At 46.7% G+C, this 15706-nt stretch overlaps 1 protein-coding gene and 1 pseudogene across 7 annotated transcripts in view; both read right to left on the bottom strand.

Annotated features, from left to right (window-relative positions):
• Nucleotides 1–6602, bottom strand: part of LOC309611625 (solute carrier family 25 member 44) — a 45447-nt gene extending 38845 nt beyond the window's left edge. For 5 of the 6 annotated variants that reach the window (XR_014234645.1, XM_082356353.1, XM_082356351.1 and 2 more), the window contains exons 1-2: nucleotides 4848–4986; nucleotides 461–1098 (exon numbers count right to left, since the gene is read on the bottom strand). Coding sequence is in view for 5 of the 6 variants with exons in the window: in XM_082356353.1 (XP_082212479.1) it covers nucleotides 461–1085 (625 nt within the window). In the remaining variant the exon portion in view is untranslated. Of the gene's footprint in view, nucleotides 1–460; nucleotides 1099–4847; nucleotides 4987–6467 lie in introns of those variants that run through there. The other variant, XM_082356352.1, reaches the window with a different exon arrangement.
• Nucleotides 6603–6716: 114 nt separating this feature from the next.
• LOC309615535 (large ribosomal subunit protein uL23 pseudogene) lies at nucleotides 6717–15620 on the bottom strand (annotated as a pseudogene). Its single transcript has one exon. The product of its transcript is annotated as a large ribosomal subunit protein uL23 pseudogene (transcript).
• Nucleotides 15621–15706: the final 86 nt, after the last annotated feature.

Consider the following 15706-nt stretch of genomic DNA (forward strand, 5'->3'; position numbering starts at 1 on the left):
AGCAACAAAGACCCAACGCAGCCAAAAATAAATAAATAAAATAAATAAATTTTAAAAAAAGAAAAAAATGTAAAAAAAAAAAAATAGTAAGGAAAGGCATCCAACTCAAAAGCTCACTATTACCCATTGCTTTCATCTTTAAATCCTATGGATTTTGTCCCTCCCCACCTTATGATTCTCTGCCAATATTCCACTAACCTTAGTTGATCCTGATGCATCGAGAACCCACTCTATGTCCTACAGTCATATACTTTACTTGTCTGATTCCCTCCACTATAATATTAGCTCCTTGAAGGGAAGAACCATGTCTTACTCATCTCTGAATCCTCCTGGATTCAAATGTTTGCTGTATGAATGGTCCAGTCTCCCATTAAATCACTTGCTCCAACATGCACAGAGCAACAACATCTCTGTCCATTAGTAACCATCCTCCACCCCCACCCTCCTGGTCCCTGCTTACCTGCATAGAAGTGGTAGAAGGGCCACCAGACAGCACTGTTCGGGATGTAAGTAAGCAGCGAAGCCACGTAGCCCCGGTAGAAGCCACGAAGTCCATCAGCCCGCAGGATCTGCCTGATGATGTCCTTGGTTTGGCCAAAGGCAACTACCCCTTGTCCCTCTGGATTCCCTCGCACTTGGAAGCGGCCCGTTTTCTCACCCTTGCGCTGCATCATCAGGTGCTGGGAGACCACATCAATGGGCACCGTGATGCTCTGAGCCACGAGAGAGGCCGAGCCACCAGCCACCAGTGATTTGACTGTGTTGCTCTGGCTGTAGTCAGCTACAAACTTCCGGGTGAGCTCATAAGTGGTAACATAGCACTGGCCAGATATGAGGGTGAAGGTGTTGACCAGGAACCCCCGGTAGAGGCCAGTCACGCCATCTGCCCGCAGGATCTTGATGAAGGCATCAAAGGTCCCATGGTAGAGGCTCTTGCCTTTCTGAACCTGCAAGCGAGTGCGGATGAGGGTGAATGGGTAGACGCTGACACGGATCATCATTGTCATTGCCACACCAAACACGTAGAACTTCTTCTTGTCCAGGTGTTCCCACTCGATGATCTGGATGTTACGTTTGTCCTCCATTGTGCCTGGAGACCTGGGGATTTGAGCAAGGTGGAGGGAATGTGAAGGAGATCAGAATTTGCACTTTCCCCTCCTGGATGGGCTCTGAAACCCCATTCTCAGCCTTCAGCTCCTGGGGTACTCACTTCTCCAAAGTTTAGACTTCACCCAGTCTGGCTCTGCCAACCCCTGCCTGATTCTTCCTTCATGGATCGGGATAGTGCCCTCTTCTCTCTCCTTTACCAGTCTGTCCCAATTCAGGACCCCTCTTCTGAAAATTGTTTCTCACCTCACTCCCGTGGGCCCACTCCCACCTCAGCTCCCTACCCCCAGCTTATCAGGTCATCTATTCTGGTCTCTCTGCCTCTGCCCAGGCCCTGGTGTCATGGCCCATTCTCCTTTTCCTTCTCTAGCTCACCCAGACAGCTCAGGATGCTGCGGGCAAACCAACCACCTGGCCTTTAAGTGGGCTAAGGGGATGTCACTAAGTGACATTCTGGAGGTTCCTAAAGGCTAAAGGGAAGTGCTCCATTTCTGACGCTCCTGGGCCTACTGAGGAGGCATGGCCTTCGGCCTTGGGCCGTTGAGCCTCAGCAGGGTGCCTCTTTTACCACCATTTACCAGCTGACTCACCTTACTTTATTTCTGGTTTCCCGTGCTGGCCCCTCTGAGCTCCTCCTGACCCACACTCACTACACTTACACTTTCTCCAGTCTGCATTAGAAGAAAGTGTGAGGAAGAAGGCAAGTGGGGCTTTCACTCCACAGGCACCCCCCCCCACCTCCCTTCCTTCTAATGACAGGAGTTAGAAATTTAGGAACAAGCCAAAGGTCAGAGTCCTCTTTGGTTATTAGATAACTCACTCTAGAGAAAGAAGAGAACCACCTGAGAGCTAAGCAGTTTCCCTGAAGAGTCTTAACTACAGGGTAGAGAACATGCTTGGCCTCTTTCATCCCCAAGCATATAAATAATAACCTCAGCCCCTAGGTAATGAAGGGAGATTCAAGTGACAGAAAAGATATAGAGACTCTGCCTTTGAGAAACTCAGTCTCTTCAACGGGACACAGTATCCCTCTGGGGAATGGATGTAAGACACAGAGATAAAGAAACCAGGGCAAATTAATGTACATGTGGCCCTCATGTTAAGTGTATCCACTGACTAAAGTTTCAAACAAAACTAATAAGCTTACAACTGTAATAACTGTATAAAATCAGGAGCTTTCAACTTAAGAAATGTCAAATGAAGGGCTTCCCTGGTGTTGCAGTGGTTAAGAATCCGCCTGCCAATGCAGGGGACACTGGTTCGAGCCCTGGTCCAGGAAGATCCCACGTGCCACAGAGCAGCTAAGCCTGTGTGCCACAACTACTGAGCCTGTGCACCACAACTACTGAGCCCGCATGCCGCAACTACTGAAGCCCGCACGCCTAGAGCCCGTGCTCCACAACAAGAGAAGCCACCACAATGAGAAGCCTGCGCGCCGCAATGAAGTGTAGCCCCCGCTCGCCGCAACTAGAGAAAGCCCGCATGCAGCAACGAAGACCCAACATAGCCAAAAATAAATAAAATAAAATAAATTAATTAAAAAAGAAAGAAAGAATCCGCCTGCCAATGCAGGGGACATGGGTTCGAGCCCTGGTCTGGGAAGATCCCACATGCCGCAGAGCAACTAAGCCCGTGCGCCACAACTACTGAGCCTGTGCTCTAGAGTCCTCGAGCCACAACTACTGAAGCCCGTGTGCCACAACTACTGAAGCCCATGTGCCTAGAGCCCGTGCTCTGCAACAAGAGAAGCCACCACAATGAGAAGCCCGTGCACCGCAACAAAGAGTAGCCCCCGCTCTCAGCAACTAAAGAAAACCGGCATGCAGCAGTGAAGACCCAATGCAGCCAAAAGTTAAATAAATGAATAAATAATTTTTAAAAAAAAGAAATGTCAAATGAGAGGACATCATATATTGGACATACACATAGTGACAATGTAATGTGCTCCTGTGTAGGATACTGGACATTTTCAGCCAGAAGGGGAAAGTGGGAAGTTAAAGTCCAGGAAGTAGGAAATCAGGGGCTCCCTAAGCTCTGAGAGAAATCCTTAAGGGATGGGAAAGGAGGTGGCCACATCAAAAGGACAACTCTAGAGAGGTGAAATGTTCTACACAGGCAGTCCCAGCACCAATGCCTTGACAAATCTCATGTCAAGTGTATAACCAGAGTTCATCCTCAACCACCTTCCCCAACCAAAGGTCCCAACCAGCCTAAGTAGCTCTTGGTTTACCATATACGTCAGTGGGGAAGCAAGGTTAGCTTTTTGGAATTTCCTGAGCTGGACTGCATCACTTTCATTAAAGTATAAGATACGTGCAGTGCAAACTGAGTACATGTGAGCTGAGGGAAAACCTCAGCTTCAAGGTGAGGCATGGGTGAGGCACATGTAACCAAGACAGGCTTCCTGGAGGAGGACAAAGCAGCTTGAATGGAGGAATACAAGCGGACAGTGAAAGGGAGGAAACAATGGCTTGAAACAACTGGGTTGACCAGAACAGAGAATCTAGGCCATGGGAAATGAGCTAGAGATGGGGTTCTAGGAGGAGAACCCCTGGAACACTGATGTGCCACTTGCTGTGGGCAAAAGTGGCCCTTCCTCCAGCCTCAGCCCAGGACACCCATCAAGTCCAGTGCGGCAATCTTCTCCTTTAAGGCCCTTCAAGAGAAGGGGGGTCACTGTATCACTGACAAACAGGGTGTTTGGCATCCAGGGTCCCAAAGTTATGAGTCCATTTCCACTGAGAGAGGAGGAGAAGAGAGAGAGAGACACTAGGATTTACTGAACACCTATTACCTCAAGTAATCCTTACAACTTAACCTCTACACAGTTAAGACACTTCTGCTAAATGAGGAAATTGAGGTACAACAAATAGGTTAAAAGGAACAGGCCCAAGGTCACACAGCTGGTTAGCGGAGGCAGGATATGAGCCAAGTTTGCTCCTCTACTCCATCATGCCCTCTACTCCATGGGAGTTGAGGAGTTCCAGCACAAATCACTCTGTTCAGTATAAAGCCAGGTCATTCCCACCCTTGGGAGGTAGAATTAATGCCCTCATGACTGCCAGTCACCCAAGGGTTAAGCATAAGCTTCTGGTAGCAGATGCCCAGGGATTTCTCTCGGCTTTGTTCCATTGAAACCAAGAGCTGCCTCTGCTTTCCCAGCGTGCTTGTGGAGTGACTGAGCTGAGTGGCTGGGCAGCCCTGTTGTCATCATAGGACAAATACGGCAGGGCTCAAGCAAGGCCTCCTGCTCAGCTCATGGATACTGTGTGCTGAGCAGGGCAGAGAGCCAGAGCCACGAAGGACTCTGTTCTAGGACCTGGTTTTGTGGGCACCGTCTCAACTTATCAAACTGAATGACAGAGTGCCAACAACTCCTGATGAGAAATCCTACAGCAGCACCCAGCGCCCCATTTCCCCACTTTCCTCCATCTCTCACATGTGCCAGTCTATTTTAAATTCCCAGAAAGAAGGGAGGACTCTCCACGGCCAAAGCAGGTAATTTCTACCATTGCCATGGCGACAGAAGAAGCCACTAAGGGTCATGCCACAGAGGGCTGAGCCTCCACAGTTGAAGGGGAAGGCACTGCACCCAACCCCTCTATCCCTTTGAAAGGTGGGTTGCTCCTAAAAGTTGGGATCTCAACCTGCTCCTTGTTATTTAACCTCCAAACTTCCCGCTGAAATATCAAAACCAGTTCCTTGTGTTTCACCCTCTGGAAAATCCTCCATGCAGATACCTGTATGCTCACTTCCTTCAGCCTTCCTTTCTTCCAATTCAATCAGCCCAGCTTCTTTATGGCTCCTTCCCAGATCCTTATTTGTGTGCATGGCTCCAATTCTGAATTTTCCCCCATCTTTTAACACAGCTTAGACACAAAGGTTAAAGTGCTTCATACGGAGACCCAACAGATGACCCAGGATGTCCTGAAATCATCAAATGAGATGTCAGAGGCAGAACCCCCACTGCTGAGCCCATCAGAGGAAAGGGACAACTGGCCCAAGTAGGTATACTTCCTCTCCACTTCCCCTCTCCCTGCACCAGAAAAACCACACCAGATTGTTCACTAGGTTCTGAGATAAGATTCTGGTTCAGGACAAGGCAATGTCACCTGGAATGTAAGGTCATTCGATGAAAAGAACACTAGTAGTCAGGAGATGCAAGTCTGAATTCCACTTCCATTACCTACTAGTAGGACTGGAACCAAGTCACTTCTTTGAAATCCCGTTTCCTCATCTGTGAAATGGGGCTAATAAAGCCTGCCATAGCTATGTCACTGTGGTGCAACTCACATGAGCTAATGTGTGAAAGCACTTTGTTAACAGCAAAGCACTTCTATCATTGCAGAAAGCTCTACTTGCACAGTGCTGCTCTAAATCTTTGCTGCTCAGAGTGGTGCACAGACCAGCAGCATGGGCATAATCCGGGAGCTTGTTAGAAATACAGGATTTCAGGATGCTCCATAGACCTGCTGAATAAGAACCAACATGTTCATAAGATCTCTGGGTGGTTAATACATATATCAGAGTTTGGAAAGTATTGCCTTAAATATTAAGGATTGTCAGTATTATAACAACGATAACAACTACTCTAGGAGTCCAGGACCATTATGACTAGGTTAGGAGCCCTCTGACTCCATCCTGACTTGTCACCAGGACTGGGCTCAGTGATGACTTCTAAACTCATTCAAATCTTTTCAGTCAACAACCCCCCCCCCCCCCGCAAATCAAATAGCCACCTACAACTCCTGACAAGACATCCGTGGGGTTTGGTCCCCACTTCTGTGCTGGAAACAACATCTTTGCTTCCTCCTTCTGTTCCTCTGTACTTCTTACTGCAACTTCATCAAGGCTTTGCATCCTGGGAGCTATCTACCACATGAATGTGAATATAGTTACATGCTTGCCCACCTGTCCTAATGAATATGCATTTCCTTAGGGAAGTTCCCAGGCATGCCTCCAACCTCTCCCTTCAAGACAACCTCCCCTCTGGGGCATGAAGCGATTTCCACCCAGCCTTCCTTCGGTCTTCCATAGGTGCCCACGTGATCCCTCATGACAGACACCACATGACAATCCTCTTCACCTACTCCACATGACACCCCCTTTAAGCTGCTTCTGTCCTGGCCCCCGAGATGCCGCCTCGCCATGCCTCTCGCCATGCTTCTTTCTCTGTCAGCGAAACTCATCCTCTTCCGACAAGAAGAGATGACTCGTTGGAGTCGCCCCTCATACCCCAAACTGCGTGGCGGGCTCCCACTGAATTGCAGCCGGGCACTGCAGACACCCGCTGCCTCCCTGACAGGTCCAGGTCCTCGGAGACCTTAGTCCTCAGGCACCCCAAGCCGGTGGTTTCTTACCTTCTCAGATCAGGGCGGTTCCGCCCCGTCTGAGGTGAACTCCAAGCGCGGACCTCTAGACCGCAGCTCCCACTCTATCCTCTGTTTCTGGCGACTGATGGCCTCCGGTCGCATCTTCCTCCATCTCGACCGGGCTCCCGGTACTGACGGAACCGGAAATTGGGACTTTGTCACTCCCGCCCCCTGCAGGGGGCGGGGATGAACGATGTGCAACTCCACCAATGGCGTTCTGAGCCTTTAGCCTCTCGCCCCGCCCCCGCAGCAAGGGTGGAAGGTCCTGGGAACCATCTTGAATTCGGGCAGAGGCCACGCCTTCATTGGCTTCGACATGCCCTTAGCTCTACAGCGCATGCGTTTTCTTTCTAATTCTTGGAAATTAAAAGTCACCCGGCGCTTCTTGAAGATCTTGTTCTAAATGGGTCACCTTGTGTTTCCGACTTATTGGAATCCTTAAATTCAAATCTAATCCGTAAATTTTTGTGTAATTTTTCTCATCTACAGAGCCAAAACAGAGGCCAGTGTGCAGCAGGAAGGACCAAGTTTAGACAACCAATTTTAAGGTTTGGGAACTCAAAAAACTGCAGGAATAGGGAACATCCTGGAGGTGGAGTGGTTTCTTCCAGCTCTAAAACTATCTGCTTATACATGGATTTAAAAGAAGAGGCAGAGCCTTTTAAATAAGGGACTGGGAGGCTGGGGGTGGAGATTCATTTCAAAATAGATATTTCTACAACTCAACAAACAAAAAGACAAACAACCCAATTTTTTTAAATGGGCAAAGGACTTGAATAGATGTTTCTTCAAAAAAGGTGACCAAAAGGCACATGAAAAGATGTTCAATATCATTAGGGAAAAACAAATCAAAACCATGAGATCCCACTTCACACCCACGAGGATGGCTAAAATTAAAGCAAGCAAGCAAGCAAACAAGAACCTAGAAAGTAACAAGTGTTAGCAAGGATGTGGAAAAATTGGAACCCTCAGACATTGCTGGTGGGAATGTACAATGGTGCAGCTGCTGTGGGAACAGTTTGGTTGTTCCTCAATATGTTAAGCAAAATTACTATATGACCAAGCAATTTAGCTCTGAATATATACCCAAAAGAGTTGAAAACAGGTGTTCAAACAAAAACTTGTACACAAATGTTCACAGCAGCACTCTTCTTCACTATAGCCAAAAAGTAGAAACAAACGGTGGTATACCCATACAATGGGATATTACACAGTGAATAAAAAAACAAACAAAAAAAGGAATGAAATATGGATACATACTATGATGTGGATAAATTTTGAAACCATTATGCTAAATGAAATAAGCCAAACACAACAGTCACATATTGTGTAATTCCATTTAGATGAAATATGAAGAACAGACAAACCTATACAGACAAAAAGCAGGTAAGTGGATTAGTGGTTGCCAAGGACTGGGGGGAGGAAGAGTGGGGAGTGACTGCTTAATTAGTACAGAGTGTCCGTTTGGAGTGATGAAAGTGTTCTGGACCTAGATAGTGGTGATGATTGTACAGCACTGTGAATGGCTAAATATCACTAAGAGTAAATTTTATGTCATGTGTATTTTACTTCAATTAAAGAATTTGATACCTCTAGGAAACATCCCTCCTGAACAACAGATTTGTACTGACAATTGCCTCAAAATATCTAATGGACATTTCAAACTTAGTGTGAAAGTTAGTTTTATGTCAATCTGGCTAGGGCTATAGTAACTAGTTATTCACTAATAGGTGTTGCTGTGAAGGTATTTTGTAGGTGTAGTTAACATCCACAATCAGCTGACTTTAAGTACAGACTACCTTGATAATGTGAGTGGGCCTCATCCAGTTAGTTGAAAGGCCTTTGGAGCAACACTAAGGTTTCTCTGGGGAGAAATTCTGCATCAAGACTTCAGCATGGGGCTTCCCTGGTGGCGCAGTGGTTAAGAATCCACCTGCCAATGCAGGAGACACGTGTTCGAGCCCTGGTCTGGGAACATCCCACATGCTGCACAGCAACTAAGCCCGTGCGCCACAACTACTGAGCCTGCGCTCTAGAGCCCACAAGCCACAACTACTGAGCCCACATGCCACAACTACTGAAGCCTGTGTGCCTAGAGCCCGTGCTCCACAACAAGAGAAGCCACGACAATGAGAAGCCTGCGCACTGCAACGAAGAGTGGCCCCCGCTCACCACAACTAGAGAAAGCCCGCTCGCAGCAACGAAGACCCAACACAGCCAATAAATAAATAAATTAATTAATTTAAAAAAAAAAAGACTTCAGCATGGCCGGGGTGGGGGAGAGATAAATTAGGAGTTTGGGATTAACACTGCTATGTATAAAATAGATAAACAAGAAGGACCTACTGAATAGCACAGGGAACTATATTCAGTATCTTATAATAACCTACAATGGAAAAGAATCTGAAAAAGAATATATATATATATATATATATATATATATATATATATATATGAATCACTTTGCTGTACGCCTGAAACTAACACAACATTGTAAATTAACTATACTTCAATTTTTAAATGGTAAAAAATAATAAATAGGGCTTCCCTGGTGGCACAGTGGTTAAGAATCCGCCTGCCAATGCAGGGGACACGGGTTCGAGCCCTGGTCTGGGAAGATCCCACATGCCGCGGAGCAACTAAGCCCGTGCGCCACAACTACTGAGTCTGCGCTCTAGAGCCCGTGAGCCACAACTACTGAGCCCGCATGCCACAACTACTGAAGCCCGTGCGCCTAGAGCCCGTGCTCCACAACGAGAGAAGCCACGGCAATGAGAAGCCCACGCACTGCAACGAAGAGTAGCCCCCGCTCGCCACAACTAGAGGAAGCCTACGTGCAGCAACAAAGACCCAACGCAGCCAAAAATAAATAAATAAATAAATAAATAATTTTTTAAAAATCCAGTCAAAAAATGGACAGAAGACCTAAATAGACATTTCTACAAAGAAGACATACAGATGGCCAATAGGCATATGAAAAGATGCTCAACACCGCTAATTACTAGAGAAATGCAAATCAAAACTACAGTGAGGTACCACCTCACACCACTCGGAATGGCTATCGTTAAAAAGTCCACAAATAACAAATGCTGGAGAGGGTGTGGAGAAAAGGGAGCCCTGCTACACTGCTGGTGGGAATGTAAATTGGCACATCCACTATGGGAAACAGTATGGATGTTCCTCAAAAAACTAAAAATAAAGTTGCCATATGATCCTGTAATCCTATTTCTGGGCATATATCTGGAGGAAACTATAATTTGAAAAGATACATTCACCTCAGTGTTCATTGCACTATTTATAATTAGCCAACCTAAATGTCCATAGACAGATGAATGGATAAAGAAGATGCAGTACATATATACAATGGACTATTACTCAGCCATAAAAAGGAACGAAATAATGCCATTTGCAGCAACATGGATGCAACTAGAGATTATCATACTAAGTGAAGTAAGGCAGACAGAGAAGGACAAATACCACATGATATCACTTATATGTGGAATCTAAAATATGTCACAAATGAATGTATCTACAAAAAAGAAACAGACTCACAGACGTAGAGAACAGACTTGTGGTTGCTGGGGGTGGGGGTGGGGAGAGGATGGAGTGGGAGTTTGGGATTAGTAGATGCAAACTATTGTATATAGAATGGATAAACAACAAGGTCCTACTGTACAGCACAGGGAACTATATTCAACATCTTGTGATAAACCATAATGGAAAAGAATATGAAAAAAATGTATGTATATGTATAACTGAATCACTTTGCTGTACAGTAGAAATTAACACAACATTGTAAATCAACTATACTTCAATTAAAAAAATTTTTTTAAATGTTCAGAGCTTGACCACTTCCCATCACCAACATACTAACACCCTAATCTGAGCCACCATCATCTATCACCTGGATTATTCCAGTAGCTTCCTCACTGGTTTCTTTGCTTCCACCCTTGCTTCTGCTATGTACCAATCACAATAAAGCAGCCAGAGTGATACTTTTAAACTTTAGGTCAGATCATGTCCCTCCTCTGTTCAAAATCCTCCAATGGCTCCCCCATTTATTCACAGTAAAGGCCAAAGTCTATACAGTGGCCTACAGGGTCCTACAATCTTCCCCCATGCACACACAGCATCTTTCTCATTTCGTCTACTATTCTCATTCCTGCCTCAAGGCCTTTGCATTGGCTGTTGCTTCTGCCTAGAAGCTCTTTCTGCAGGCATCCACATAGCTCCTACTTTCACTTACTTCATTGTTTCATTGTTCAAACATCATCTTATCAATGAGACCTACTCTGAATCCCCTATTTAAGCTTGTAGACACTCCTTCCACTCTCAACCTTCTTTCTCCAACTCAAATTTTTTTCTCCATAGCACATCTCTATTTAAAGTACTCTATCGGGGGACTTCCCTGGTGGTCCAATGGTTAAGAATCCACCTTCCAATGCAGGGGACGTGGGTTCGATCCCTGGTCGGGGAACTAAGATCCCACATGCCGTGGGGCAACTAAGCCCACATGCTGCAACTACTGAGCCAGCGAGCCACAACTAGAGAGCCTGTGTGCCGCAATGAAGAGCCCACACGCCACCACAAAGATCCCACATGCTGCAACTAAGACCCGATGCAGCCAAATAAATAAATATTTTTTTAAAAATAAAATAAAGTACCCTATCATAAGTACCTAAAATAAAGTTCCCTGGTGGTCTAGTGGTTAGGATTCTGGGCTTTCACAGCTGTGGCCCAGTTGGAGAAGATCCTGCAAGCCGCACAGCCCAAAAAAAAAAAAAAGTTGTTTATAAAGTACCCTATTTATTTTACTTATTTATCTCTCTCCTACACTAGAATGTAGGCTCTGTGATGGCAAGAATAGTGTCTGTTTTGTTCACTGATCTGCCCTCAGCACCCAACAGTGTCTGTCACATAGTAGGTGTTCAGTAAATATTTGTTGAATAAATGAATGGATTTCAGCATTGAGAGAGCACTTACCATATGCCAGGCTCACAGAAACACAATGAAAAAGCAGCACTGTATGAAAAAGGTTATACTGAAGTGTGCATAGGTCACTAACTCTGCATGGGAGGATAGAGAAGAACCCACAGAGAATATGCTGTTCTAGATGGGAGACACAGCATGCCCAAAGAACCTCACTGTTGCTTCCTCTACGCAGACTGTCTATTCATCTCTGTGTCACAAGGCCTGGAATAGTGCTAGGCACTCAATAAAGCTTTCCAGAAAGCTGTACAGAGGGGCTCAGGATTTACAAGTAGTGCCTAGATGTGGACGAAGGAGCTGGAGGCAAGCCATGCCATACCAAGGGGTTTTCATTTTTTTAATTCTGGATTTAATGAAAAGCCATTTGGAGTTTTAGGCAGGTTTTTTGTTTGTTTGTTTTGTTTTGTTTTAAGTAAACTACCCTTTATCGGAGAGTGGAATGCAGGATGGGAGCAGGAGAAGGTGGCAGAGACTGGTCAGGGGTCAGATCTGGCCGTCATGGTCAGTGATCTGGGCCTGTGGGAATGGAGAGGTGCTGAGGAATTCCAGGGAGAGGGAGAAGGAAGAGGAGATGAGACTGGTGGCCCACTAAATGTGGAGGGGGTGAGAGAGAAGAGGTCCCAAGCTTCTCCATCGCAGTGTGGTTAACTAGCATGGGGAACAAGGGAGGGCAAGCAGGTTTGAAAGGGTTGATAAATTCAGCTGGGGACACGTTGCATTAGAGATGTTTGTGGTGTATCCAGGTGGCTGTAACCAGTAGCTAGAGGGGGAGACAGGAAGCCTGAGCTTGCAATACTCTGTCCCCCACGATACCTCTTCCCCACCCCACCCTGGGCTCTGACTGTTGCTAGTCCGTCCCTACTGCCAGATTGTGAGGGTAGGAAGCAGGTCTGATTCAGGTTTCTCCCCAGCTGTCTAGGCCAGATTCTTTTTTATTTTTGGTCGGGGCGGGGGTGGGCATGCTGCGCTGGCATGCAGGATCTTAGTTCCCTGACCAGGGATCAAACCTGAGCCCCGAGCAGTGGAAGCACAGAGTCCCAACCACGGGACCTCCGGGGAAGTCCCTAGGCCAGATTCTGAACCATAGCAAGTACTTTGTGCATGTTTGCTGAATGAATAAATGGGCATCCTTGGTTGAGAGGTGAGAGTGGAAGCAATAGGCATGGAAGATATTGTCCAAGGGGAATTTTCAAGGGAAATAAGAAAAGAGAAGTGCTTAAAAGACCTGAGGAGCAGTGGCCTGAGAGCTAGGAAGGTAAGCAAGAGCACTGCAGCCAGAGACCAAAGCATAAGTGTTACAAGAAGGAATTGTCACCAGCGTCAAAGGCTGCAGAGAAGTCAGGTAGGATGAGACTGACCAAGGTTTTGCTCTCATAAACAGTAAGCATTTCCCAGGTGCCTCCTCTCACTAGAGCATAGTGCCTCACGCTTTAGGCTGTGGAGATGGGGTTGAGATACTTCCTGCCCCCAGGGTGTTGAGAGTCCAGCAGGGGAAACTGCATGTGCCATCCCTTTCTGTGTTTTACATTCTTTTTTTTATATACTGAAAACTTTTATATTTAGAATTAGCCAGCTGGACTCAGTTTAGATGATCCCAATTTTGTTGGCAACATCCAAAGCATCATAGTCACGAGCCAGTCGAACATATGCCTTTTTCTCTCCATCAGGCCTGATCAGGGTGTTGACCTTGGCCACATCAATGTCCTAGAGCTTCTTCACAGTCTGTTTAATCTGGTACTTGTTGGCCTTGACATCCACATTGAACACCAATGTGTTGTTGTCTTCAATCTTCTTCATGGCTGACTAGGTGCTTGATGATGGCATAATGGTCAGGCTTGTTCCTCTGAAAGGCACTCTTCCGAGGATATTTGGGATGCCTCCTGAGCCACAGTGTTTTGGGCCGTTGGAAGGTAGATTACGTCAGACATTCTTTTTTTTGTGGCTGTGGACGCCTTTCAACACTGCTTTCTTGGCCTTTAAAGACTTTGCTTTGGCTTCGGCTTTGGGAGGGGCAGGGGCTTCCTTCTTCACCTTCAGCGCCATCTTCCTGAAAAGCTGTGTTTTACATTCTTATGCTTGGGTCTAAGTACCTCATGAGTGATGCAGACAGTGAGTGCTGGGGAAATCTTAGAGAAGACTAATCAGCCAGGACTGGGGCAGGCTGGGAAGATGGCACGGAGGAGATAGCCTCTAAATTATACCTTAGAGGGAGATGAGGAAAGAGTACATTCCACAGCGATGTTGGTGGGAGGCTGAGGAAAGAGTACATTCCAGAGTAATGGTGGGAGGCTGAGAAGGGAAACAGAGAATAGGTGTTCTGGGAGCCTTTGGGTCACCTGGATATAGACGTCCAGCAGGCTTGTCCTTGCACTGGTTGGAGCACAGGAGAAAGCTCAGCTCTGGAGCTATGTATTTGACAGTGAGGGATCCATAATGCTTAAAGCAGGAAGTTTCTTGTGCATCCTTTCCCTCTGAGAGGTGAAGAAATTGAGGTGCAGACAGGAAGAGCTGTCCAAGTCTATAAACAGCAGACGAAGGCCCCAGGAGCTCAACCCTGGCCTCATTCCCTTTCCACTACCCGACAGCCGTTGGCCTAGAGGTCATGGGGAGCCACAAGAGAGAAGGTCTGGAAAGGGTGCTTGGAACAGTGAAAGCCAGGCCTCAGGGTAAAAGTGCATTGGGTAATGGGAGGAAGAAAAGGAACCAGAAGGGGAGAAATACCAAGAGAAGCCAAATAACGCCAATAAAGGAGCCCTAGCAGACAGGATCTTGAGATATTTGCACACCCATGTTTATTGCAGCATTATTCACAATGGTGAAGAAGTGAAAACCACCCAAATGTCCATCAGCAGACAAACGGATAAAGAAATTGTAGTCTATAGATACAATGGAATATTAATCAGCCTCAAAAAAGGAAGAAAACCCTGTCATATACAGCAACATGGATGAACCTTGAGGACAGTATGGTGAGTGAAATAAACCAGTCACAAAAGGCCAAATACTATATGATTATATGAGGCACCTAAAGTAGTCAGACTAATAGACAGAAAGTTGCCAGGGGTTGGGAGGAGGAGGAATGGTGTTTGATGGACATCAACTTTCAGGTTCGCAAGATGAAAAAGGTCTAGAGATCTGTTATACAACGATGTGAATATAGTTAACATACTGAACTCTATGCTTAAACTGTACGGTTAAGGAGATAAATTTTATATCACCATGTGCTTTTTACCACAATTGAAAATTTAAAAAAAAAAAATTTTTTTTTTTGAAGAAAAAGCCATAGTAGAAGAGAGTTGTAAGAAGAACAGTATGGCCAAGATGTAAAGACTGCACAGAGGTCAAGGCCAGTGGGGGGCTTCTGGGAAATCGTGGAGAGTCATCTGAGCAGAGAGGTGGGGGAAAAGCCAGACAGACCACAGGGCATTAAAGAGGGTGAGGGCGACACTGGGGGGTGGGGTGGGGGAAAGCAAGAACGGACCCTGCCTGGCGTTTGGTGGTAACAGGAAAGAAAGAGTTAGTGAGGGTGGAGGGGGTAGACTGAAAGGGCGGAGCTGTGGGAAGGATTATTGCTTTGTTTTCTTTTTCGGTACAGAGAGCACCTAGCACACTTGTGGGTAGAAGAAGGGAGATTAACGATGAGGGAGTAATAAAGTGGGGAGGGCGACGCAGGGGGTCTTGGCACAGCGGAAGGGGCAAATGCACCTGTTAGCCTTGGTTGGAGGAGGGACATGTGCCTTCGTGACAGGAGGGAGAGGGGGAAGGTGATAAGGGGGCGTGGACAGAGTGTTTGTCAGATATTGGGAAGGATGTGGCCAGGATGGGGGTGACTGCACAGTCTTGCTATAAATTCAATCCACCAAGAGTTGAAACCAACAGCTTGCAGTGGGAAAGGGGGGCTGAGGAGGAGCCAAGAGAAGTGTGGGACAGCTGGGGACAGCAACTGTGGGGCTGCGGCACGGAGTCCGTGATGGATGAGGTGCTGCCTGGCCGGCAGACACACAGACGTGTGTTGGCCCCAAAGGCAGAGATGCAGGCACTCTCTAGCAGTGCCTGGAGTGGAAGAAAGGGCTGTGGGGCTGGCTGGGGGCTGGGAGGGAGCTGGCAGGGTAAAGGAGGTGGTTTGGAGTTGGAGAGAACAATCACCCCACAAACCTACTAAGGTCCTCGGACTGCCTGCTCCCCTTACCTCCTGCGGTCCTCTGCTGGAGCACTCTGCCCCGACAAAAACAGCACCAGTC

This window comes from Balaenoptera borealis (genome assembly GCF_965194805.1).
Source record: "Balaenoptera borealis genome assembly, chromosome: 1".
In the NCBI taxonomy this organism is placed as follows: domain Eukaryota; kingdom Metazoa; phylum Chordata; class Mammalia; order Artiodactyla; family Balaenopteridae; genus Balaenoptera; species Balaenoptera borealis.